Source organism: Sorex araneus, chromosome 3, assembly GCF_027595985.1.
Source record: "Sorex araneus isolate mSorAra2 chromosome 3, mSorAra2.pri, whole genome shotgun sequence".
In the NCBI taxonomy this organism is placed as follows: domain Eukaryota; kingdom Metazoa; phylum Chordata; class Mammalia; order Eulipotyphla; family Soricidae; genus Sorex; species Sorex araneus.
In genome coordinates this window covers 41,635,475-41,660,971 of record NC_073304.1, presented here as the reverse complement: position 1 = coordinate 41,660,971, position 25,497 = coordinate 41,635,475, and the positions used below count along the sequence as shown (strand labels likewise).

At 38.7% G+C, this 25,497-nt stretch overlaps 1 protein-coding gene across 2 annotated transcripts in view; it reads left to right on the top strand.

Moving 5' to 3' along the window:
- Positions 1–18,753, top strand: part of ARID4A (AT-rich interaction domain 4A) — a 71,709-nt gene extending 52,956 nt beyond the window's left edge. For both annotated transcript variants that reach the window (XM_055131339.1, XM_055131340.1), the window contains exons 18-24: positions 3,097–3,181; positions 5,468–5,609; positions 8,192–9,328; positions 9,715–9,819; positions 11,993–12,199; positions 13,166–13,312; positions 16,992–18,753. In XM_055131339.1, the coding sequence (XP_054987314.1) occupies positions 3,097–3,181; positions 5,468–5,609; positions 8,192–9,328; positions 9,715–9,819; positions 11,993–12,199; positions 13,166–13,312; positions 16,992–17,095 (1,927 nt within the window). In that variant the 3' untranslated portion in view covers positions 17,096–18,753. The remainder of the gene's footprint in view (positions 1–3,096; positions 3,182–5,467; positions 5,610–8,191; positions 9,329–9,714; positions 9,820–11,992; positions 12,200–13,165; positions 13,313–16,991) is intronic.
- The last annotated feature ends 6,744 nt before the right edge of the window (positions 18,754–25,497 follow it).

The window sequence follows — 25,497 nt, the reverse complement described above, 5'->3', positions numbered from 1 at the left end:
TATTAGCAGGCAGGGGAACAAGACCTGGCAGTTAATAAATACTCGATAAACATTTAACTGTTTCTTGAATTAAAGAGTTTCTTTCCTCTCACATCTTTTAAAGTAAGTGCAGGTTGAGTGAATAGTGTACAACCAAAGATTTCTTTTCTCAAATCGTTCCTTGTATGCTTGCTTCACAGTTCTAGTCTATAAACGATAAAGAATTCATCTTTTGTTATATGTGTGTTGAATGAATTCAGGGGGAAATAACTACATTTTTTACTTTCTGAGTGATTGTATTTGCAGATGCAGCACATTAGTACATTGAAGCCTTTTTTTCTTCAGATTCAGCTCACAACCCCTTACTCATATTTTTTTTTAAATTTTTGATGTGGGGGCCATACTGAGTGGTGCTCAGGGCTCACTCCTGGCTCTGTGATCGCTTCTGGAGGGATCATATGTCTAGGCTGAGATCAAATCGGGGTAGACCTTGTATAAGGCGAAGCATTTTAACCCCTATAATATCTCCCTGGCCCTACTTCTTTATTTGGGAAGGGGGCAACCATCCACTCTTAACATTTGTGTATATTTTGTTTTCCAAAAGTTGCCCATAGTGTTCTCCTTCTCTATTATCTTTAATGTCTGACCTTTCTCAAGAGTCATTTTCTCAAATCGTTCCTTGTATGCTTGCTTCACAGTTCTGTCGCTAGTGATTTTATTATATTCTCCTAATGGTTATTGTATTCTTAAAAAGTTGCCTAACTTTTTACTTACGTGGTTGTAGTTTTTCACTGTCTTTATATGTTCCTAATAGGTGGTATAATTCTGGGATCTACTCGTTGAGATAGAGTCACTGGGTCTTAGAATATCTAGTTGGATTTCTAAAATAGGCTTGCTTTTACAACTATGAGGTACATCCTGGTTTGCTAGTTGAGAAATCCTAGGACTTTGGTTGGCAGTTCTAGTGCTGGAAATACTGTTTGTGACCAAGCCAGTGTGGCCTAAACAAAGAGTACACTAGGTCAGGCTTGTGCTTCTTGGCATATATCTCATATCTTCTAGGAATCTGGGGACCGACTGAGTTCCTCTATCCTCCTGGGTCCAGATAGACAACTCTTGTGCTTGAATTTTACTGTGTGTCTATCTTTCACATGGGCCTGTGAGTTGCATGAGAGCATAGGCCTTTACTTATCCTTATTCTCTACATACCTCCTTATAATTATTATTTATTAGTGAGTATGCCCTCACCAATAATCCAAGTAAATAATACTTCTAAATAAAGCATATGTGACATTCTCCTTTGAAAAAAACTGATCATAGCAGTCCTATTTTAAAAGTTTTACAGCCTGAGTTAATCCTGAAGGAGAGTTTTCTTTGTTTCTGGGTGACTCCTAATTGTGAGCTGGGCTTACTCCTAGCTATGTGCTAAGGGATCACTCCTGGAGGGGCTCAGGGGACTATGGGATGCTGGGGATCAAGCCCAGGTCAGCCTCATGCAAGGCAGGCCTCTTAGCTGCTGAACTCTCTGAGGCACCCCCATTTAAATATTTAAATATTTTAAAATTTATATTATTTAAAAATAATAGTTTATTATTTTGAAACTATAATGCCATCTCAACCCAAACTGCATAGGCTACATAGAGTAGGCTTCCAGTAATGTATGATTCGAAGCAAGGACTGCCTATAGGGTTGTTTTTCTTTGCTTAAATATTCACATTTTTTTTTTACTGAGCTCTATTAAGTACTTTATATTTTTATAATGTAAGAATTGTTTTTCACTGCCGGAGTGATAGTACAGCAGGTAGGGCATTTGCCTTGTACCCAGCCAACCTGTGTTTGATCCTGGGTATCCCATATGGTCCCCCAAGCACAGCCAGAAGTGATTCCTGAGTGCAGAGCCAGCAGTAAGCCCTGAGCATCTGTGGGTGTGACTTAAAAAAGCCACAAAAAATTGTTTCTTAGTTATAGAAAGTTTTAAATTATTTGCTCCAGATGAATAACTTAGACTGGATTTATATTGAAATTAAAAGTGATGTCAGTATTTTGTAAATAGTTATAGGGGAAAGCCAGAGTGATAGTACAGTGGATAGGATGCTCGCCTTGCAGGCGGCCAACCCGTTTGATCCCTGGCATCCTATGTGGTCCCCCTGAGTACTGTCAGGAGTAAGCCTGAGGCAGAAGTAAGCCCTGAGTACTGCTAGGTGTAACTCCAAAATGAACACGAAAATGTTATAGGGGAATTATGGGATTTTTGACTTGGGCCAAACAGAATAAAGAAAGAAATGAAGTATCCCTAGCAAAAATTTCTGGGATCAGGGAGTTAGCGCAAAGTGCTTTGCATGATATACTCCCTCACCCTTTATACTGAGGTGGGAGTAACCCCTCAGCACCACTGGGTGTGGCCCCTTACACTGAAATCCAAAATTTAGGGACTTGGAGTTGATTCAGTTTAGAAAAATACTTTTTTTTATTTTAAAGAAGTTCAAGAGTCTAGGTGTGTTCTTGCATGAAAGTATTGAAAGTGGTTTCATAAAGATACTGAAACTTATTATGTTATAAATTCTGTCACTGTCACTGTCATTCCGTTGCTCATCGATTTGTTTGAGCGGGCACCAGTAACATCTCTCATTGTGAGACTTGTTACTGTTTTTGGCATATTGAGCACGCCACGGGTAGCTTGCCAGGCTCTGCTGTGCAGGCGAGACACTCTCGGTAGCTTGCTGGGCTCTCTGAGAGGGGCAGAGGAATCGAACACGGGTTGGCTGCGTGAAAGCCCTACCGCTGTGCTATTAGTATGTACAAGCTGAGTTACCTGCACTATTTAACAAATAGGAAGAATCCCAGTGTGGAATCTGATTATTTCATTGAACTTGGCTCTGGTCAGTCTTGGATCTGTTTGTGTTTATTCTCAGCTTGTTTCCCTTAAAACATCCTGTTGCTGGGGCTAGTGAGTTGCAGGAGTGGCTCCGCAGAGCGCTGCCCTGTGTGTGAGGCCTGTGCCCTTCATAATCCTGCCCGGGCCAGAACCCTTGGTCTATTCTTCACTGTTGTTCTTATTCTGTCAAGGCGTTCAAATACTGCATTATTGTGAAACTTCTGCGTATTTTTTATTTTAAGATACGATGAATGGGTGAAGGCTGACAGGATAATTTGGCCTTTGGACAAAGGTGGACCAAAGAAAAAACAGAAGAAAAAAGCTAAAGTAAGTGCACAGATTTATATCTTCTATTATAAGTATAAAAATTATTCCTATTGTATTACTTACATTTGGGAGCTGTGGCTCAAGGGAGTCTGTGGACCATTCCCGGTGATACTCAGCTCAGTGCTGCTGGGGCCCTCTATTATGTCTTTCAAATCTTGTTTCATTATTGTAATAATTACCTTAGGTCTTTAAGGGTAATGTGATTTTGACTTTTATAACTCCGATACTTAAAAAAGTAAAAAAAAAATTAAAGATTACTTTATTGCTTCAGGAAAGATGAAAATTTGTAATTGACTTCAAACTGAAGTGTTTTTAGAGGCTATATAGAAGTGTTTTTAGAGGCTATATAGAAGATATATATATATATCTTCTATATATATATATCTTCTATATATATATATATATATATATTTAAGGACTGAGTAACCTGAAAAAAAATATCATTTGGAGGGGCTGGAGTAGGTAATACAGTGGGTATGGTGTTTGTCTTGCATGCGTTCAACTTATGTTCGACCTGTGTTTGATCCCCGGCATCCAATCTGGTCCCCCGAGCAATGCCAGGAGTAATTCTTGAGTGCAGAGCCAGGAGCAGCAACCCCTGAGCATTGCTGGGACTGACCCAAACAGCCAAAAAAAGAAAAAGTCAACCTGGAGAGGGTAAAACTTTCCCTAGGGAAACGCAGACCAGAGTTGTCAGATTTTAAGAGTTCTATAATCTTTAGGTCTTTTCTACAATGACATGCTTTTGCTCATAGGCCTTACTTTAAATGGATTACTACAATAAATTTACTAAGAATATGCAACAAAATGTAACCAGCAGTGAGCATCAATTCTAAATCCAATGACTGTTCCACCAAATGTCTATATGATTTGAGATGTCAGTGAATAAAGAAACAGAAATGTAATTTATCCAAACTCAGTGAAGGCTTCTGAAATCTTATGTTAGTGGGGACAAAGAGTCACCTTTGCTTCAACATAACTGCTCTATATTTACTGGTAGGAAAGTAAAACATCTGTCTTTGCCCCATTTTTCCTTGCCTGTGGTCTCACTCCAAATGTTTAATTACAGACTTTGAATTTTATGAAATTCCAATTTCTTTAGTATTGTTCACAGCCACCCACACAAATAATACAGATATTAAGTATTTTTCCCATGACCTTCCCTTTGTTGTTGTGATGACTGGGATTCAAACGCTTTGTTGCAGAGTTGTAACATTTTGGCGCTTTCCAGGGATGCCCACCTTACTTGTGATCATGGCAATGTTTGGTTCCAAGTGTTCATCAGGGATCAGACGCTTAGTTGTGGTGCTCCAGGGGGTTGTGCCTTTAGTTACAATACTTGGCTTTGAATATATATTTGCACACACTTGGTTGTATTTGCTGGGGGGTGGAGGGTGTGGGTCACATTTTTTCTTTATACTTGCAGTATTCGCACATGCTCGGTTGCAGTGTGCAAGGGCCGCACACATTCTGTTAGGGGTGAGGGATCCCGAAGAGTGGTGCTGCAGGGACTGTGCGTGTGGGATGGTGCTGGGGACCCCACCTGCTTCATCAACTATCCCTGAGCTCTGAACTTTGATTTTGTTCTTGTTTGCATTTTTGCGCCACACCCAGCACTGCTCAGGGCTTACTTCTGGTTCTGTGCTCAAGGGTTAGTAGAAGTCCAGGGATCAAACCCTGGTCGGCTTTGTGCAAGGCAAGTGCCTTACCCTTATACTGTCCCTCCAACTCCCTCTGAAATTTGATTTCTAAGTTTTCTAAATACATGAACTAATAACAAGTTTTGTTATTTTTCTAATAAGGGCCACGCCAGGCAGTTTTTGAGAACCATACAGTGCCAGGGATCAAATGTGGCGCTTCATACATGTTAGACATCTATTCTACCACATAATCCATTTCCCTAGCACTAATACTAAATATTGAAACAAATAGTTATATACTAATCCACATTCTATTCTCAGCTTTGTTTAATATTTTGTCTATTTGATGGTACATTTTCTTTCCTTCAGGCATTGGTAAAGAGCAAAGGGAAACACTCAGTAGTTGTGCAGCTTTTACTAATTCATTGACTTTGACATCATGATATAATTGCAGTATTGCAAATTACAGATCATCATAGTAAGGACGCAGGTTAGAAGGGAATCCTTTTAGTTTTTCAGTAAGCAAGCACAAATTAGGAGTTGACTTAGAAACTTTTAGGGTTATAGTGTTCCTTAGAGAAGTAAAAAATACTCATCTTTTTTATCGGGTACTGTTTATTCTCATATATTTTGTTTTGTCACCCAGAATAAAGAAGACAGTGAAAAGGAGGAAAAGAGGGATGAGGAAAGGCAGAAGTCAAAACGAGGACGACCTCCTTTGAAATCTACCCTTTCTTCAAACATGCCATATGGTTTGTCTAAGACTCCAAACAGTGAAGGAAAATCAGGTACTGGAAGTTTCTGCAGCAATATGCCGTACACTTCACCTCTGTCAAATGGAATGATAGGTGCTCAATTTTAAGGACCTTCGGGTTTTATAAATCAGTAATGTAAATAATAAAACGTTTTGTGGGAGATTCATCTAGAATTTATCTGACTTAAACCACAAAATTTGAGTTGTAGAAAATATTTTGCAATACCATTTTTACTTGCGGTTTACTAATGTTATGAGGCCAGGAAGGTATCTTTGAGGGGTGAAGCATGCTTGAGGTGTCATGTATTTGATCCTTGGCACCTCTCCCCAGCATCGAATGCCACCTTCCCCTCCCTCCCAGCACTGCTGATGGTGGCCCTTAACACAGCCTGGACAGCTGTTCATCACTGGTGAACTCACAGCAATGAACTGTGAGGTCCACACTGCTGGACCACATTGCTGGACCATGTATCTTCAGGAGCCACCCCAGGCCCACAAGTACTACTGAGAAGACCGCCCCTCCCCCCAATTAATAAAGATTAAAACATTTAATGATATTTTAAGAATACAGTTTCTTTAATGTAGTGGATGAGGTTTTTCTTTGCTTGCAACCAGTGTAGCTCTGAAGCCTAGCACCACAAATGGTCCCCCAAGCAACCACCAGGATCCCTAGCCCTGAGCACACCTGGAAGTCACCCCCAAACACACACACTCACACGACACACAACACACAATAGGAAAATGAAGAAGAAAGAAAAATTCTATACTGAAACATGCGCTTGCCATTAGTCCTTTTGCTGCAAACCATAGAAAGCTATCCTTTGTCCTTACTGCCACCTGCTGGATGTAAGATGTACACACTCAAGAACTCAAATGTAAGAAATCTAGGTGGATGAAGATAGCCTTTTAGATGATGTGCTTTGTGTGTATACAGCCTATAAAACTATAGATAATATTGGGGCCGGATGGATAGTACAGTGGATTGGGCATTTGCCTTGCACATAGCCAACCTGGGTTTGATCCCTGGTATTCCATAAAGTCCACTGAGCACTTGCCAGGAGTAACTGAGTGCAGAGTCAGGAGTAACCCCTTAGCACCGCCAGGTGTGGCCCCCCCAAAAAAAAGATACTCCCCCCTAAACAAATACACAATAAAGTTTAATTTATTTTTGGGACTTGGGAATTACACCCAGATGTTCTCAGGACTTATTCCTTATTCTGTGTTCAGAGCATAGGGGTCTGTGTATGGTGCAGGGGATTCAAGTAGAGTCAGCTATAAGCAAGGCAAGTGCCTAAATCCCTGTATTATCTTTCCGGCTCCCTGAGTTCTTTTTATAAATATGAGTACAAATGAATTCTAAATCCTGTATATTCAAACTTCAAAATAAAACCGTATACCTTTTCATTGAAAAATATTTTGTCAAAGGCCAGTAAATTGGCTCGAAGGACTAGTGTCCTTTGAGATGCTTTGCATTTAGATTATTTGGTTTGATTCCTGGCACTACATGGTCCCCTAGAGCACTGCTGAGAGGAGGGGAGACTCCCAGACACCACAGAATACAAACACAGTAAAAACTCTATGTAAGGTTGTTTTCTTGAGCTTTCGAGTATGAAAACCATGTGGTCAGGTTTTATTCTATCTTACAGTTCATATATAATCGTAGAATTAAATACAATGACTTCCTTAGCAAGAAGATAGTGTGTATATTCTTTCATTGTCTCTTTGTTGGGGTGGGGGAGATGTCAGAGACCTCCCAAGAAGTGTTCAGAAGTGTTCAGCCTGGAGCCCCCTACTAGTAACTTCCATGGCCAACTGTCCTCAGGTCCTGCGGCAGTGCTCAGGAACCACACCTGATGGTGTTCAGGGACTGTGTAGTGACAGGGATCAAACAGGCTAAGTCACATACAAGGTATGCACCTTAATGAGAATAGGGGTAAGGTCTCTTTTTTTTTGTTTGTGTTTTTTTTTTCTTTTTGCTTTTTTTGGGTCACACCTGGCGATGCACAGGGGTTACTCCTGGCTCTGCACTCAGGAATTACCCCTGGCCATGCTCAGGGGACCATATGGGATGCTGGGATTTGAACCCGGGTCGGCCGCATGCAAGGCAAACGCCCTACCCGCTGTGCTATCTCTCCAGCCCCGGGGTAAGGTCTCTTAGTCAGAAAAATAATTGAAGTTTTGAGAATTCGTACTGCTTATTTTGTACATCTTTCAAAATTATTTTAAGTAAAATGTCTTATTCCTTTCTGAGGTCACAAAATGACTGCTGCATTTACTAATCAGCACCTATTAGATCTGAGATCACTTAATACATCAAATTTTTATCTCAGTACTAGACTACTGCTTTTTCTATGGGCCTCTGTAATTTAGATATGATACATTTAAGTTACAAAATAGCTCTTTTACAAAATAGTATTTTCCGTGTAATTGATTTTTATAGTATGCTTAATACTGTACTGTTTTAAATAATTTGAATTTAATGTTTAATGATGTTAAATTCTCCATCCTGATTGTGGGGTTGCGTGATTAAAAGTTTTGTATATCATAATTAGAATTTTTGTTACAAAATCACGTTGGTAATGGAGATAGAAACATTTGTAATGTATTTTCTTGCAGACTCTTGTTCCTCTGATAGCGAAACAGAAGACCTTTTAGAAAAGAGTTTAATGCATGAAGAACTTTCTCCTGAGATTAAAGAAGAAATAGAAAAAAGTGAAGATCTAAATGATGATAAGCTAGCTGAAGAAAATCCAAAGATAGCTGCACATCTATTAAAAGAAAATGATAGGACTCAAATGCAGCCTTTAGAAACTGTAAAATTAGAAGTTGGAGAGAATGAACAGATAGCACAGTTTTTTGGAAATAAAGTAGAACAAGTGGAAGAAGTTGTTAAGAAAGATGCAGAAAAATCCCCAAAAGGAAAGGGAAGAAGGAGCAAGACAAAAGATCCTCCACTAGAAATTATAAAGATTTCATCATTTAATCAGGAGGAAGAAGGAAGTGACCCTCATACGGAGGCTCAGAGTCTAGAATTTTCTTCATTGGAGAGTAAAACCATTTCTTCTGCTCCTGAAGATGAAACCGACCAATGTGCAAAAGAAAAAAAGTTGAAACGAAAAATTCTGGGACAGTCATCACCAGAAAAAAAAATAAGAATAGAGAATGGAATGGAGATGACAAACAGTGTATCTCAAGAAAGGACTGGTGATTGTGTTGCATCCGAAGGAATGAAAAACTTAAATTTTGAACACTTTGAAATAGAAAATGAAGGAATGCCATCATTAATAGCCGAGTCAAACCAATGCATCCAAGAATTGACTAGTGAAAAATTTGATAATCCAGCTGAGGAAACTGTAAATATTCCACTAAAAGAAGAGGAGGATGCAATGCCTTTAATTGGGCCTGAAACCTTGATGTGCCATGAAGTAGATTTGGATGATTTGGATGAAAAGGATAAAACCACTATTGAGGACCTAGTAGTTGAAAGCTCTGAGTCTAATTCTCTTATTTCGGTTCCACCTGCCCTACCTCCCGTAGTACAGCATAATTTTTCAGTAGCTTCACCACTCACTCTCAGTCAAGATGAGTCTCGAAGTATAAAAAGTGAGAGTGATATAACCATTGAAGTTGATAGTATTGCTGAAGAATCTCAAGAAGGTCTCTGTGAGAGGGAATCAGCAAATGGATTTGAAGCCAGCATTACCTCTGGTTCCTGTAGCATAATTGTTCAAGAAAGAGAGAGCAGAGAGAAGGGTAAGCACTTGAGAGAAAGGAGACTTTACATTAAAGCAAAACTTAATAAGCATTTTAGGAACTGTTGATTTATCAAGTACTTTTCCCTTTTTCCTTCCTTCCATTCCCCCATCTCCCTCCTCTTAAAAAAGAAAAAAGAGAGAAAAAGAAAGAAAAAATTTGGTATGTAGCTCAGATGGTAGAACTTGAGTTTGATTCCCAGTACTGCATGTCCCATCATTCACTGCCTTGTGACCCCTTAGCAGTACTTTGTTGCCAGGCCTGAGTATCTCCAAGAATCACCCCCATCAAAAAGTATTTATAGAGAAATCAATGCAGAATATATAGAAAATAAGTATACCTGATTTTTTTCACCCCCTTCAAGTTTTCTCTTTACTGTATTTCAGGTCAGAAAAGGCCAAGTGATGGAAATAGTAGATTACTGGCCAAAAAACAAAAGCGTACCCCAAAGCGAACAAGTGCTGTAGCCAAAAATGAAAAGAATGGAACAGGTTGGTAGTTTTCAGTGCTGACTCTGGGATAGTATTTATATTAAAGTTAGTACGTTTTCAACAGTTTTATTTTTGCTTGTTATTTGTGTCAGTTTTAACATGAATTTGATTTATGTTATAAAAATAGTTTTCTATTTTTAATCTCAAAGAGCTTGTTAATTTGCCTCAAGCTGTATGATTTTTTTTTTTACATTTATGTCATTTGTATTTTATTATGTAAACCAGTTCAGTAGTAAAGGAACATATTTGGAGGATCATGTATAAAGGAAGATATCACTTGCTATAATGTTGGAGCAGATTATCTTTCTATTTCTGAATGGAATATTAGAGTTTAATTTAATTTAGAGTTTAATTTAGTTTAAATTTAATTGTAATTTAAAAATTGAGAAAATTAGGGGCTGGAGAGACAGTACCGTGGACAGGGCATTTGCCTTGCAATCAGCCAATCTGGGTTTGATCCCTGGCACACCATATGGTCCCCTGAGGACAGCCAGGAGTAATTCCTCAGTTCAGGGTCAGGAGTCATCCCTGAGCACTGCCAAAAACAAAACAAAACAAAACAAAAATTTGAGAAAATTTAAATTGCAAAGAAATAAGAAATTTGTAAGCCAGTATTAATTATATGAAAACATGTCTATTACAATAAGGAATAGTTAAAATTTGATTCATTGAAAAAGTCCAATTTAACTCAAAAATATGCCTTTATAAAGTCTGATAGGAAAAATCTAAAAAGTGAAGTAGATATATGTCTATTTATATCTATATTTATATGTAGATATATATATTATATATATTTATAAATTTACATATAGATATATGTATCTATATATATAGGAAGGACTATTAAAATATATACATAATGTAATAAAAAGCATTTAGGGCTAGAGCGAGAGGACAGGGTTAAGACATTTGCCTTGGATGAGGCTGATCTTGGTTATATCCTTGGCATCCTAATGGTTCCTCTCAGCACAGAATCAGAAGGAGCCCATGAGTACCACCTAGCATGTGGCCCTCCTGGGTTAGACTGCTGGTTCCCATATGGTCCCCTGAACCCCACCCTGAGTGTAAAGCCAGGAATAAGCTCTGAGCACTACTGGGTATGACTCACAATTTAAAAAATAAAAAAGTTGAAAATGATATCAAATAGTCAAGTAGTATTAAATAATATTCACTGAATTTGATGCCTTTAAGAACAAAGAGGTGTGATTAAAAGGTAGAAACAAGGATAACAGAAATTTTCTCTTAAAAAGTTTTGATCTTAAAGAGAAGGAAAGAGATGCTAGTTAAAATGGCAGTTTCCTTTTCTACTTTCTTTTGTTTTTGGTCACACTCAGCAGTGCTTGGCAGTGCTCTGGGAACTTGACTTGTACTAGGGAATCGAACCTGGACCTTCTGCATGCAAGTAGCCAGTTGAGTTCTCTAGTTACCTGGTTTTCTTTTCTTTCCATTCCCTCTCTGTGGGTGGGAAAGATAGAAGTATGTTGATAAAAGGGGAAAAGGATAAAAGAACATAGATAACTTGTGATAGGGATGGTCTACAGGAGCTGGGAGTAGATTGTTTCTAGGTTTAGCTGAATAGATTAATTTTCCCAGAAAAAAATCTTGGGGGAGGGGGAAGGGGGGGAGAAGGAGGGGTGAGAGAGACTTATCTGGGAGAATAAACTGGGAAATTATGTATAATCTTCAACTTTACCTTTCATTAGAAGACAAGGTTGGCTTTGAGAGTAAAGAGAGTATAAATATAGTGTAGTGCTTGAAGAAAAGGAAAATAAAATTGAGAACTGTAATTTGTTAATTAAGCAAAACCAAAGCAGCTGTATTATAGGGATGTAGTGGAGCTTTTTCCACTTAAATAGTTTGGGTTCTTTTGTTTTATGGATAAGTTTGGAAGTACTGTATTTTTTTCACCTTTTTATCTAGCAATATAAGATATTTTATTAGCTTTTGGTTATGAATGTTAAAAATACATTTTTAACCAACTTTATTACTTTGTCGTATTTAATTTTTTAACAATTCCCTATAGGGCATTTATATTTCTACTTTCTAACTGTTAAAAACTTTACGTATTTGTACACTTATTTCTCTGAGATACCAAAAACTTGCTGGGTCTTTTGCATTTTGATAGTTGAAATTTTTATCATTTATAATTTGTCACTTTGTTTTCTTACTGTAGGACAAAGCAGTGATAGTGAAGATCTGCCTGTCCTTGACAATTCAAGTAAATGTACCCCTGTGAAACACCTTAGTGTATCGAAACCACAGAAGCTCGCACGATCTCCTGCAAGAATATCCCCTCACATCAAAGAAGGGGAGAAAGATAAAAACAGAGAAAAGCATCCGAATTCGTCCCCTAGGACATACAAGTGGAGCTTCCAACTCAGTAAGAAGCTTATTGAAAACTCTGTATTGTAGTAGCGTGTAACTTAAAATGTCAAAATAATAATGATTAGGGCCATAGCGATAGCACAGCGGGTAGGGCGTTTGCCTTGCATGCGGCTGACCCGGGTTCGATCCCCAGTATCCCATATGGTCCCCCAAGCACCGCCAGGAGTAATTCCTGAGTGCAGAGCCAGGAATAACCCCTGAGCATCGCTGGGTGTGACCCAAAAAAGCAAAATAATAATAATAATAATAATAATAATAATAATGATAATAATAATGATTAGCAGATTTATTTAGGTCTTCCAAATATTATCACTGGTCATAAATACAATCTTTTTTTTTTTTTCATAATACCAACTTTACAAATATTTACTAAAGTAAGGACTCCAGATAAAAGTAGAACATCCACTTTAGTAATGACAATTAGAAATAGAAATAGTAGTAAGTGTCGGCTGGGGAGAGAGAGCAGGGAGGTGAAGGTGCCTGTTCTACGTGTGGCCAAGCCGGGCTCAGTACCTGACAGCACCAGGGCGTGACTCCCCAGCACAATTCTGTATTGTTGAATTAACCAATGTGACCCAAACCTTCCCCTAACATCCTTGCTCCTATCAAAAAATAAATACCTTTAAAAAAGAAAAATGACAAAAAGAAATGGTAATAAACTAGGGAAACATCAATGCAAATAATTTAAATTAGAAATTATAACAATAGACCAGAGCTGCTTTGTTGACATTTTTGTAGTTTTTTTAATCATTTAATATGTCATAACTAGATATTTAATATAGAAAACTTAGGACATATACAGAATGTAATTCTTGAATTTAATGTCTTCTCTGTAGAACCTTATTCAGTTCAAAATGGTGGATTTTAATAAATGAAAGATTTTTTTGATTTATGAGTTGGTACTTTTGAGAGAACTTTTACCTCAGAAATACGCTAATCCTAACATTTTTTCCTGTTTTAGATGAATTAGACAATATGAACAGTACAGAAAGAATTTCTTTTCTTCAAGAAAAACTACAGGAAATCAGAAAATATTATATGTCTTTGAAGTCTGAAGTTGCAACCATAGACAGGAGGAGAAAACGATTAAAAAAGAAAGATAGAGAAGGTAATTTTTCAAATATCTTTCCTATCATTTTAAATGATCTGGGTTTGTCATTGCTTAAAATAGAACACATGTATTGTTTTCTTTGCTGCTGAATTAACAACTACATAAAATAGGATCATACTCATAATTCTAAAAATAAATTAGGGCTATGGTTATGTGTGATTTTACTAAATTAAAGGTTAGAGGTTCTCCAGAGAAGCTTATTTTCTCTAAAACTTACTTTTTGCTTCACATTTTTATTGGCTGCCTCCTAATGAGCACTACATTTGCTATTATTTGGGGGAAAGGGTTTCACCAAAATGAATGAACGTGTAGTTTGTCCTCCAGGAGATTATTACGTTGGGATCATATCATGTCCTGATGAGATAAACTATGTAAGGTAGTTTCGCTCACAATTATTTACACATATTATGTGTAAGGCCTTCCTCCATATGGTGGAAGTCCAGAGATACATGAGAAAGAACTTGACCTCCAGGATCAAGCATCTGGCATGGTAATGGTGTAATAAATGCCCTAAGAATGGCATGAACAAATATAGGGGCTGGTGGAAGGGCAGATTACTTTGGAATAATCCTAGGTGAGTAGTGTGTTCATCTAGATCGGGATTGGAGCCCAAAAGATAGGACTGAGAGGTTAAGGTATTTGTTTTTGTTTTGTTTTGCAGCCACACCCAGCAGTGCTTAGGGCTTATTACTGGCTCAGGACTTACTCAGAAATTTCTCCTGGCATTGCTTAGGGAACCGTATGGAATGCTGGGAATCAAACCCTGGTTAGCTGCAGGGCAAGGCAAGTGCCCTACCTGGTGTACTATTTCTCTGGCCACTGATCCCTGTTTGATCCCTCATACTGCATATGGACCCTGAGCACAGAGCCAGAAATAGGCCCTGAGTACTGCTGGTTATGATCCAACCCAAAATATGTAGGACTGACTTCTAGTTAAACATAAATGTGGTTTAGACACATATACTCCATCCCAAGTCCTACTAATAGTAAAGAAAATTAAAAACCACATGTAACCACAAAGACAAAAGAATGGGGCCACAGATTTTGGTATATAAGAAATGTCAACAGGGACCAGAGATAGGACAGCAGTCCTGTCTGCAGAACCTCATTTGGTTCTCCCAGTTGCCCCGAGCACAGCTTCATGTGAGCAAAGAACCCAAAGAAAAAAGAAAGAAGCATCAACAAATTATCTTTTGGAAGCTGAGAAGCCGGATGTAACTATTCTAGCAGATGAGATAATACTGCAACTTAAGCCTGCTTATTTTTGCAGTGGGACAGAACTCGAAGCAGTCCAGTTCAGAGCTATAACCCTAGTAAAGCTCTAAAGGCAGGGAAATGAAATTAGGTTGAAAAACTGAGATTGGGTGAAAATAGAAAAAATTTGATTTTTTTTTTGCTTGTTGTTTTTTAAATCTTTCCTGACTGGGGAACTGATTGGTGTGAATCTGGGATGGAACATTAAGCCTGGGCTCCCTGCATACAAAGCATGCATACCTACTACCCCTTTTAGCCATGTCTCAGGTCCAAATATGGTTCATCTGTCCTAATCAACACTAAACAATATTATTTTTTTTCTAATTGAAGAGTTCGTCATCTTAGCTTCCTAAAAGCTGATAAGCTTATGCCCATTCTGGGAGGAAACAAGGATTTTTTTGGAGAAAATAGCCAACCCAGGAAAAAAATCTAATGTAGATTTATCATTTTTTGAAGGTTTTTACCAAAAAGCAAAAATCTGGCCAATCACTATCTATATGCACTTCCATCATACTCAAGTACAAAGTCTGGTTGGCTTTTTAGTGTCCTTTTCTTTTTCCTTCATAGGACACATCTAGCAGTGCTCAGGGCCCACTACCAGCTCTGTACTTGGGGATGGCTTGGGAAATGTGTCATGATCCCTGTATGTATCTCTGGCTTGAGAAAATGTCCCTTTCTTAACTGATTAAACCATAAGATCAGATATTTGAGGAAAGCCTCTATGTAAAGACAAAACTGTAGTAGAAATAGAGAATAAAAAGGAAATTAAAAAATCTGATGTGTCATATAAAAACATTTAAATTCTTTTGTTTTAAATTTGGGGGCCACATTGGCAGTGCTTCTGGCTTCTGGCTCTGCACTAAGGGATTACTCATGGTGGTGCTTAGGGGATCGTATGGAGTGCCTGGGATCAAATCCCTGGGTGGCCATGTGCAGAGCAAGTGCCCTGTCCACATACTGTCTATTTCCAACAAATGCCCAGAGGTACAAGAAAGTTACCACAACTCGAAATAAGAACATAATTGAGTATAGTTCAGAAAACAGGAAAGATCACTTAAAACTACATCTGTGTGTTGGAGATTGGGGAAGGAAGGTGGGTACATTGGTGGTAATTCTGGAACAGGAATGAAAGTACATGGAAATCATCTGCCATACTGTTGTAACTCACAGTACCTCAATAAAAAAGGTAAACATATGATAGGAGGAACAAGGAACAAAGCTAAAGAAATTTTGGTCAAAGGTCAAAAACATAATTGGGGAACTGGAGAGACAGTCAAAGGGTTGGCACACTTTGATCCCAGCACAGCATGGCCTCCTGAGCACTAATAGGAGTGAGTTCTGAGCACTGAGCCAGCATAGCCTCGGAGTACTGACAGGCAAAACCTGAAGACTAAAAAAAAAAATAAGTCCACATGGTGATTCAATAAAAGAATAAATTAAAAAAAAATGAGTAGGGTTGGGTTATAGTTCAGGTATAGTACTTACCTTGCATATATGCGATTGATCTCTAGAGCTCCAAAACCAAAAAGACAATAGGAGAGAATCAATAGTGGAAGTATAGGATCTGTCCGAGAAATGCTGCTTCCAAATGATAGGATTTCTATTAAAAAGAATGCTAAGTTGTCATCAAAGAAATATGTTTCCAGAAGTAAAGACTATGGTTTACAAAATCAAAAGGACTTACTGTGAACTTAGTACAGATAGTGGGTTTGGAGGGGGGTGAGAAATCACACCAAAGTACATGATGAAATTTTATCATTCATATGGATAAATAGAAAATACCTCCTCATACACAGTTATATACAAGAAAAGTATATGCTTGCTAGTGAACACGCTTTGGCTTTGCATGTGGGAGTCCTGAATTCAGTTCCCAGCCCTGAATGATTCCTGACCACAGCATGATCCATCAGAAGCACCACTGGGTGTTGGATTATGTTTGATCCGGAAATAATAATGTATAGTGAGAATTTATTTCAGGTTGACCTTGTTTCTCGTTTGGGGCAAGGTGAGTTCCTTTTGGATTTATTTTCAATAATTTTAAAAGTTTAAATCTTACATATTTTCATTTTATGATGCCTTTTTGGGAACTCTTGTTACTTAACTAAAAAAAAAAGACTTATTTCACTCAAGTGAGACAAAAACCTTTTTTGTTCTTTTCTGCTCCTTTATGTGTCATTAAAGAGAACAATAATCAAAATGAATTATTGTTGAGAAATTGAGAAATATGGTTCACTGGTAGAGCTCATGCCTCATATGCACAAGCCTCTGAATTCAGTCCCCAGCACCACAAGAATTATCTGCACCTTTTAGAGATTTGTATGGTTTCTCTAGGGAAGAAAAAGAATTCCATTTCTAATTTGCTAGTGGTTTTGTGTACATATGTGATGCTTTTTCAGTCTAATGTAGTTGTTTTGGTTGACAGTGTCTCACGCTGGAGCCTCCATGTCATCTGCTTCGTCAGACACTGGAATGAGTCCCTCATCATCATCTCCTCCACAAAATGTACTTGCTGTTGAATGCAGGTGATAAACATTTTTCTCTGCCTTCCAGCAGTTTGCTGCCATGGACATTAATCCCCAACCCCTGAAATACAACCACAGAAAAGCACTCAACTGGTTTGACATTGCTAAGTATATATCCTATATACTTTTCCAGGCTGGATTATATCTATTCCCTTCTCTTTTATTTTTCTGTTGCAAAAAATAAGCTGATTAATAATTGAAGGTTAGGCAGCCTGCCATATTTGTCATAATTTTTCCTCTTTAACTTTCTTTTCGTTTTGTGAAGATAGAAAAAGGGCACTTAGCAAATTTATATTTGTATAATAAAGCTTTCAGGTATTATAGAAATCATAGACAAGCAAGTGCACATGATAAACATCAAATATTATCCAGCTGAATAGTTACTGCTGCACTTTCACTAAGATGTATTTAAACACTTGGTGAGTAGGGGGTTTATGTTGTATTTTTTATTATTGTTGTTTTGGTTTATTTTTTTTTTTAATTTTTGTGGAAGCACTTGCTATTTAGAACTGCCAAAGTATATGTTCAGCAGTGTGCCCAGGTTTAAAGGTGTAAATGGGACAAAATAAATTGTGAAAGGAAGTGTAGTTGACTGAAAACTACAGTTGTAATAAGTCTTCCACTTTTTATAGGATTTTTGAGCACACAATTATGCAAATATTTTAATGTTTATTAATGTTTACAGTGGAATTGTGAATAAGTTTTCAGTGGACTATCTTATCCCTTGACAAAAATATTTTGTCTTTTTTCTATGTAATTTCAGAGTTTTTATTTTGTTACAAAAAGACAAAAATGAAATATATAACAACAATGAAGTTATTTAACAAGATTTCTAAAGCTGAAAATTTTGTGTAAAATAAGGTATTATCTTGCAACTTGTTAAATATATTTATTCAGACATTGGATGTTGTATTTTTATGTATTTTTTAAAATATTAATAAAATTGAAAAAAAGAAAATTCTAGGTTAATTCACTCTTTGGATGACAATAGCTCTCAGTTGTCCCTTTTACAGGAAGCTGCTAGGTGTCTCGCAGCTTTGCCTGCACTGAAGGGAGTCTGTCTCGGTCCTTCCCAACAGCATAGAAGTGTATTAATGGGCATCTGGATCACTTAAGTATGTCCTTGTTTAGAAACTTTGGCAGTCCTAGTATTTAAACTGTTTTAAGGATCAAATTTTGGTTGCCCTTAAGATACTTTGTCACAGTTTTTATGTTTGCTATACTGCCGAATAAATTTATATCTCCCAAAGTTGAGATGCAACAACTAAGTAAAGCAACTATGTATGCTTTGTCTGTGAATTGTTCCACAGACTGATACATTTTGTAAATAATTCCCAAATCATGTATTTAAAGCAATTTTGCCATATACATTATGTAAAAAAGTGATTTTTTAAAATCAGTTTTTAAATTCATGTTTGTACATTGAAAGGGGTTTTTTTTAAACCTCCTTTTCTGTGTTTAATATGCTGTAGAGTAATAATCTAGATGCTCTAGACTGTGTATCAGGATCTGATTTACAAGAACAAAGTCTGAGCTAAACACTAGTGATCGCATAGCATTACTGAATCATTGTTCCTTAATTTCATTTTACCACATTGTGAACTTGTGACTCAGATTCCTTCCATTTCGCAGAGAATTAAAAACAAAAAAGTACTCTTGTAATACTCACTTTCCTGTCTCTTCTTTACAAAACAGAAGTATTTCAATGTAAAAATAACAATGAAGTTAGTGGGCACTAATAATAAAGGCCGTGTTTTAAACATAGGCTTTTTATTTTCAGTTTTCATTTAAATGATTGGTTTCCTATGTGCCAGTTACAGTTGGGAAATTAGACTTCATAAAGTCAGTTGGAACTAGGAGGAAACCTAAAATTTTACTCATGTGAGTTTTTGTTTTTTGGCTTTGGGGCCACATCTGGTAGTGCTCATTGCTTGTTTCTTTCTCTGTGTTCGGGATTGAACTTGGGTTTGGTGCGTGCAAGGCAAGTACTATCTCTCTGGCATTTGTTAGGTACTTTAATTTTGTTCTTTAGACACACATCAGTAAAGTGGGGTAACTAGTTATAAACTTGCATACTCTCTCTCCTAATCAACAAAAGCTTGGTAATGGAGGACTGGGACCTTGGTACAGAGAGGAAAATTATATAGTCTTTGGAAGAGTATATATGCACCATTAGAACACTTTAGTTTCAGGGATAGGAAGAACTATCAAAGGATGTGTATGGCGATTAAGTATGAAATCCAAATATTGGTGCCAGAGTGATAGTACAGCAGGTAGGACACTTGCCTTGTGCATAGCCAATTCACGTTTGATTCCTAGCATCCCATGTAGTCCTGAGCACCACCAGGAGTGATCCTTAAGTGCGAGCCAGGAGTAATCCCTGAGCACTGCCAGGTGTGGCCCAAAACCCCCACTCCAAAAAAAATAAATTTTTAAATATTGGGCATATTTTGAATGTAACCAGACTTTAGATAGCTCTTGCACATGACTAAGAAAGTCAAAATATAATGACATTCTTTCCTATCGAAACCAGAAAACCAGAAGGTATCAGATGTAAAATCAAGTTTTTGAAGATCACAGAGCTTTCTGTTCCAACATTCCATTGTATACTTTCATTTAATTGTCCTGTCCTTTACTAAGAAAGATGTTTTCACTCAGCACAACTTGCATATTGCATCTTCTATGGAAACTATGAAAACATTTGAAGCTATATTCAACCACACATACAAACTCTTGCCATAATTTATTAATCAATAATTCATTATTTTTTATCCGTGAAGCACTGTGCTAAAGTCTGGGAATCACAAGTAAGACAAAATTTCTGTTTACATAAAATGCATAGTCCTGTGACACTGATGTTTAACAGGTAACCCAAGAAAAATTAATTTTTCCCTATTTTTTTTTCTTTTACTTTTCAATAGATGAACAATGGGATGACAGTGTTACAGTGCTTAGTTTTTTGGCCATGCCCAGCTATGCTCAGGGCTTACCCACTCCAGGACTTACCCTATGCAAGGGATCTAACTCAGGTTTGCTGTGTGCAAAAGCAAGCGCCTTACCTGCTATTAGGGGCCAGAGAGATAGTATGGCAGGTAAGGTCCTTGCTCTGCATGGGGCAAACCCAGGTTTGATACCCAGCTCCACATGTGGTCCCCCAAACAACAAAGGGAATGGGTAAGCCCTGAGCACAGGGCCAGGAGTCACCCCCGAACAACATCAGATTGTGTCCCAATTCCCATCACTACAAAAGAATATGAACTTATACCCAACTAGATGGAAGGCAAAGGTGATCTGGGAAGCTTTGCAAAATTAAAAAAAAAAAGTAAAACTTCATTTTAAGATTATGAATTGGTGAGGCAAATAGGAGGGCAGATTGGGAAAGTAGAGTGCTCCAAGCACCTGGGGAAGGAGAAACTGGTGGTAGTAAGCTGGGTAATAAACCAAGGCAAGAATAGACCTGAGGCATGAGAGGCAGAAGCCAGGTGACGTAGCGCAATTCAGCTACTGCCCAAACTTTGCACCTGCCCATCTCAGCCCTTGCTCTGTATGTACCTCATACTGCTTTCATCCCTGCTTGTCTAGAACTATCCCCAAGATTTACTTTTCTATGAATCTTTTAGCTGACTTCTCACCACCACCAAAACATCATTCTTCTTTATGCTCTGAAAGCATTTTCAATCTTATGCTCTGACAGCATTTTTAATCTGTTACGTTAATTGACAACATATTGTGTATTATTCAAAAATAAACATGTTTAATCCCAGAAGTATTCCTTAGTCATATATATACCATACATATATACATGTACATGTATCTCCCACAAAGTGCCTGGTCCAGGTGTAAGATGGTCAAAAATAGGCTTTCTTAAATTGAGAAAAATTACTTTCGGTTTGCTCTCATTTGCTTTTTATTAATAATCCTTACGTACAAAGGCAGACTTTGAAAGATGTTGTGGGTTCTTTTCACTAACAGATCATACTAAATCATTTGAAAAGTATAAGTAGTTGTTTACAGTCCATCCCCCAACTTAACATGTTCTTAAATAGAATAACAATAGTGTTTATAATTTTTGGATTTGGAGTTAAACATGATTACAAAGTTATCTTCATTTTGTAATCTGCATCATGCAAAATTTTGAAAAGTTCTATTGTGAAACAGAAAAACTTTCATGTAAATACAATAAATGATTATTCTGCACAAGTAATTGAATTTCTTTGTAAGACTAACGTACATGTAAACAAGACAATCTTATTCAAGAGTCTAGCTAGGTTAGGATAGACAGACCTAGCAAATAAAAATACAAGATATCTAGTTAAGAATTTTTTTAGAAGTGTTCCTTTGATGGGTATCTTTACTCAGGTGCTAACTGCTCTCAGAAGTTTACTTTCATCTCTAGCCAAATCTGTTGTTTTTATTTTTTTAAACTTTTATCTTTTGTTTTTGTTTGTTTTGAGCGCCATTCTTGCTGGCACTCGAGTCTTTAGTCCTGGCTCTTCACTCAGAGATCATTCCTAGTGGGGCTCTGGGAATCACATGAGGTGCCTGGATTCAACCCCGGTCTGCCTCATGCAAGGCAAGAACCTTCTCTGCTGTACTATATCTGATCACCCAAATCAATTCTTAATAAGATCCTAAACTAACTTTGACTGAATCAAGAGTTACAAGTATTGGGGCTAGGAGAGAGTACTGTGGTTTTGATACATGTCTACTGCAACCCTGATCTGGGGTCCGTTCCCGGCACATGCGCAGGGCTGTGCAAGCATTGCTAGGTGCAGCCCTGTGGACCCCAGGATCTCTGGGTGTGGCCTTTCCCATCCACCTACCAGCATTCACTGCAGTGACCAGGTTAATCCTTGGCACTGCAGTATGTGAACAGCACCTCAGGATCTACGCAGCTGCGTATCCTTGCATTATAGTATTGAACTACTGGGCCCTTGGGGGAGGTAAAAAAATATTCTTTTTTTTACTTTCTTTATGCCATAATTATGAATACTATCAAGAGTCACATAACATATTCCCATACATGGGGCCGGAGAGGTAGTACAGCAGGTGAGGTGCTTGCTTGTCCTGTTGCTAGTACTGAGTGCTGTGTTTGAGTTTGTCACCTCTGCTGTCCGTGAGCCCTGGCTCCTCATGTGATTTTCAGTCACATCATAGCCAGTAACATCCAAGCACTATAAGAAAAAAGGATACACTCCCTGGTGAGCACTGCAACTAAAAGATGTGCGAGCACCACAGCCAGACAGTGCAACCTCTGGTGAGCTCATATGTGAGCACTCTAGGGACCATCAGCAAGCAGCACAGCCAGAATGCATGTATCACAACTAAAGCATGTGACTCCAGCAAGCAATGCACAGGCCCTGACACAGGGACACACCCTTGGTAAGCACCATGACCGAGTGTGCGTGCACCAAAGTCAAGTGTATATGTAACCCAGTCATCATAACAAAAGTGAGTCATCATAGCAACAATAAAAGGAAGAGGGAATTGAAATATAATTTAAAAAACTAAAACTTTTTTTTGTTGTTGTTCTTTGGGGCCAAACATGAGAGGGCACAGGGCCTAATCCTGGCTCTGTACTCGGATCGTTCCTGATGGGCTCAGGGCACCATATGGGATACTGGGGATCAAAGCCAGGTCAGCTACATGCAGGGCAAGTGCCCACCTGTTGTACTATCACTCTGACCCAATTTAAAATATAAGTGTTCAATAGCACTAAGGCATTAAGAAAATGCAACTTAAAACCAAGGTGAAATTAGGGACTGGAACAATAGCACAGCGGGTAGGGCATTTGCCTTGCACTCGGCCAACCCAGGTTTGATCCCCAGCATCCCATATGGTCCCCTGAGCACTGCCAGGGGAAATTCCTGAGTGCAGAGCCAGGAGTAACCCCTGTGCATCACCAGATGTGACCCAAAAAAGCAAAAACAAACAAAACCCACAGTGAAATTATATGCCTATTAAAATGCTAAAATTAATAAAATGGATCATATCAAGTGTTGTTAAAGATGGAAATCCTAACTTTTACATCTTTTTGGTGGGAATGGCCCCCCCAATTTTTTGTTTTAAAGTACTTGAAAAAATATTTAGGAATATCTTAAAAAAATTAAGTGTTCTCCTACCATATGATCTAGCCATTCTACCTGACAGAAAGGAAATATCCATATAAGGATTTGTACACAGATGCTCACAGCAGCTTTACTTGTAAGAGACAAAAATGGAAAACTACCCAAAATACCTGTCAATGGATAGTACGATTCCATTTCTTTTTATACTTCATAAAATGCAAGCCAGTCATTAGTTACAGAAAGCAGGGCATGGTGATGGGAAGGTGGGGGAGAAAGGGAAATAGAAGAGACTAAAATGGGCCTGAATAAACATTTAGGGAGCATGGATATGAGTATAGTCTTTTTTTATGGGGGGTGGGGTCTGACACCCAGCAATGCTCAGGGGTTACTCCTGGCTCTGCTCTTAGGAATTACTCCTGGCAGTATGCCAGGGATTGAATCCTGGTGGGCCGAGTACAAGGCAAACGCCCTCCCGGCTGTCCAGTCCCTGCAGCCCCATGAGTACAGTCTTGATTTGGGTAATGGCCTCTTTGGGTTGCTTTCTGTAGTTTGGGGCTGTGCTTGCCAGTGCTTGTGGAGTATGGTCATGGTTTTGACATACACATCATCAAGTGTATCACACTTAAACTTCAATATTGAACAAATCAATGAGCAACGGGATGACAGTGACTAGATACCATATTTTTTTCTTTTTGGCTTTTTGGGTCATACCCAGTGATGCTCAGGTGTTATTCCTGGCTCTTCACCCAGGAATTACTCCTTGTGGTGCTCAGGAGACCACATGGGATGCCAGGGATGGAACCTGGGTCAGCCGCCTGCCAGACAAACCCCCTACCCACTGGACTGTCACTCCAACCCCACTGAATACAAATTATACCTATTTGAAAGAAAGCTATTATTCGGTATAGAAAAATGCTTTGGGATGTCTATTGTTATCTCAACTTGGAAAAACACCAAAGCTTTATCAGAATTTAATCACCAAATTAGCAAGAGTGGTATTTACAGTTGAGAAGGAAAATCTTGAAACAATTCCGATTATGTTTTTGTGGCTATAACAGTTTTGGCAAGCTGTTAAGCTCTCCTTGTTATAAGAATTCTACCTTTCCGTACCAGTTTTTGTTCTTGAAAGTCTCCAATTTTTTAGGCCTCAATTTTCTCCACATGTCACAGAGATCAACTTACTTTTAGGGAAGTGAATAATGGAAAAATGGGAGGGCAAAAAAAAAATGGGAGGGCAGAAATGTGGCATTTTAGAAAACAGGGAAAGATGATCTAGAGAGAAAAATCAATTTGGGACTTGAGACATAGTACAGTGGGTTAAGACGTCTGCCTTGAATGCAACCTGGGTTTGATCCCACACCTGACCTGGGTTCAATCCCAGAGTGTCACCAGGAGGGATCCCTGAACACAGCCAGAAATCATGAGCACAGTCAGGTAAGTTTGCAAAGCAAATAAATTTAGGTATATCTGTAGTGAAGAGCACGCAGCAATGCTTAAGTTTCTAATATTGGTATAATCCTTCAGTACTTTATTATTATTATCATTATTTTTGCCTTTTGGGTCACACCCGGCAATGTTCAGGGGATTCTCCTGGCTCTACACTCAGTAATCATACCTGGCAGTGCTCAGGGGACCATATGGGATGCCAGGGATCGAGCCGAGTTGGCCACGTGCAAGGCAAACGTCCTCCCAGCTGTACTATCGCTCCGGCTGCCTGCTTCAATACTTTAACCAAAAATTTCCAAACTGTAAACAAAAAAATCTGCTATTTGGGGCAAAAAGTTACCGCCGTTCCTTGTGTTCCTTGGATATAATGAAACCATTAGATAGAAAGGCATCTAGGTCAGTATTATGAGTGTCGCTGAGTTGTTTTGGCTCTGGGACTTTGGTTCAGACCTAGCCCAGCAAATTAACCTTTTTTCTAGGCTAAATATTACTGCTCCAAAGTGCTCCTTCCTGTTTGCCCTGGATCCGGCTGACCCTGCAGATCCCGCACAAGGTCTCCCGTCTCCAGCACCACCTGGAGCGACCCTCTGAATCCCAAACTGAAAAGAGGTACAGCCCGGCCCAGTAACCCCGGCCAAGTCCCCCTCGCTGTCCTGTTGGGGGCCCTGAAATGCTCAGCCCTTTCTGGTGACAACGGAGACAGTTTGCGGAGCTGGACGCGTTCCAGAGCCTGGCGGGCTGTGCTGAGAACGGAGAGGGCCAAAGACCACTTTCCTGTCGCAGTCCTCGGCAGGTGCAGGGGGAGACCAAATGGGGGGCGCCCAGCGGACCAGTTGTCCCCCACCACAAGGCAGGGGTGCGTTTGGGTTAGGGGTTAGGGGTTCAGAATGTG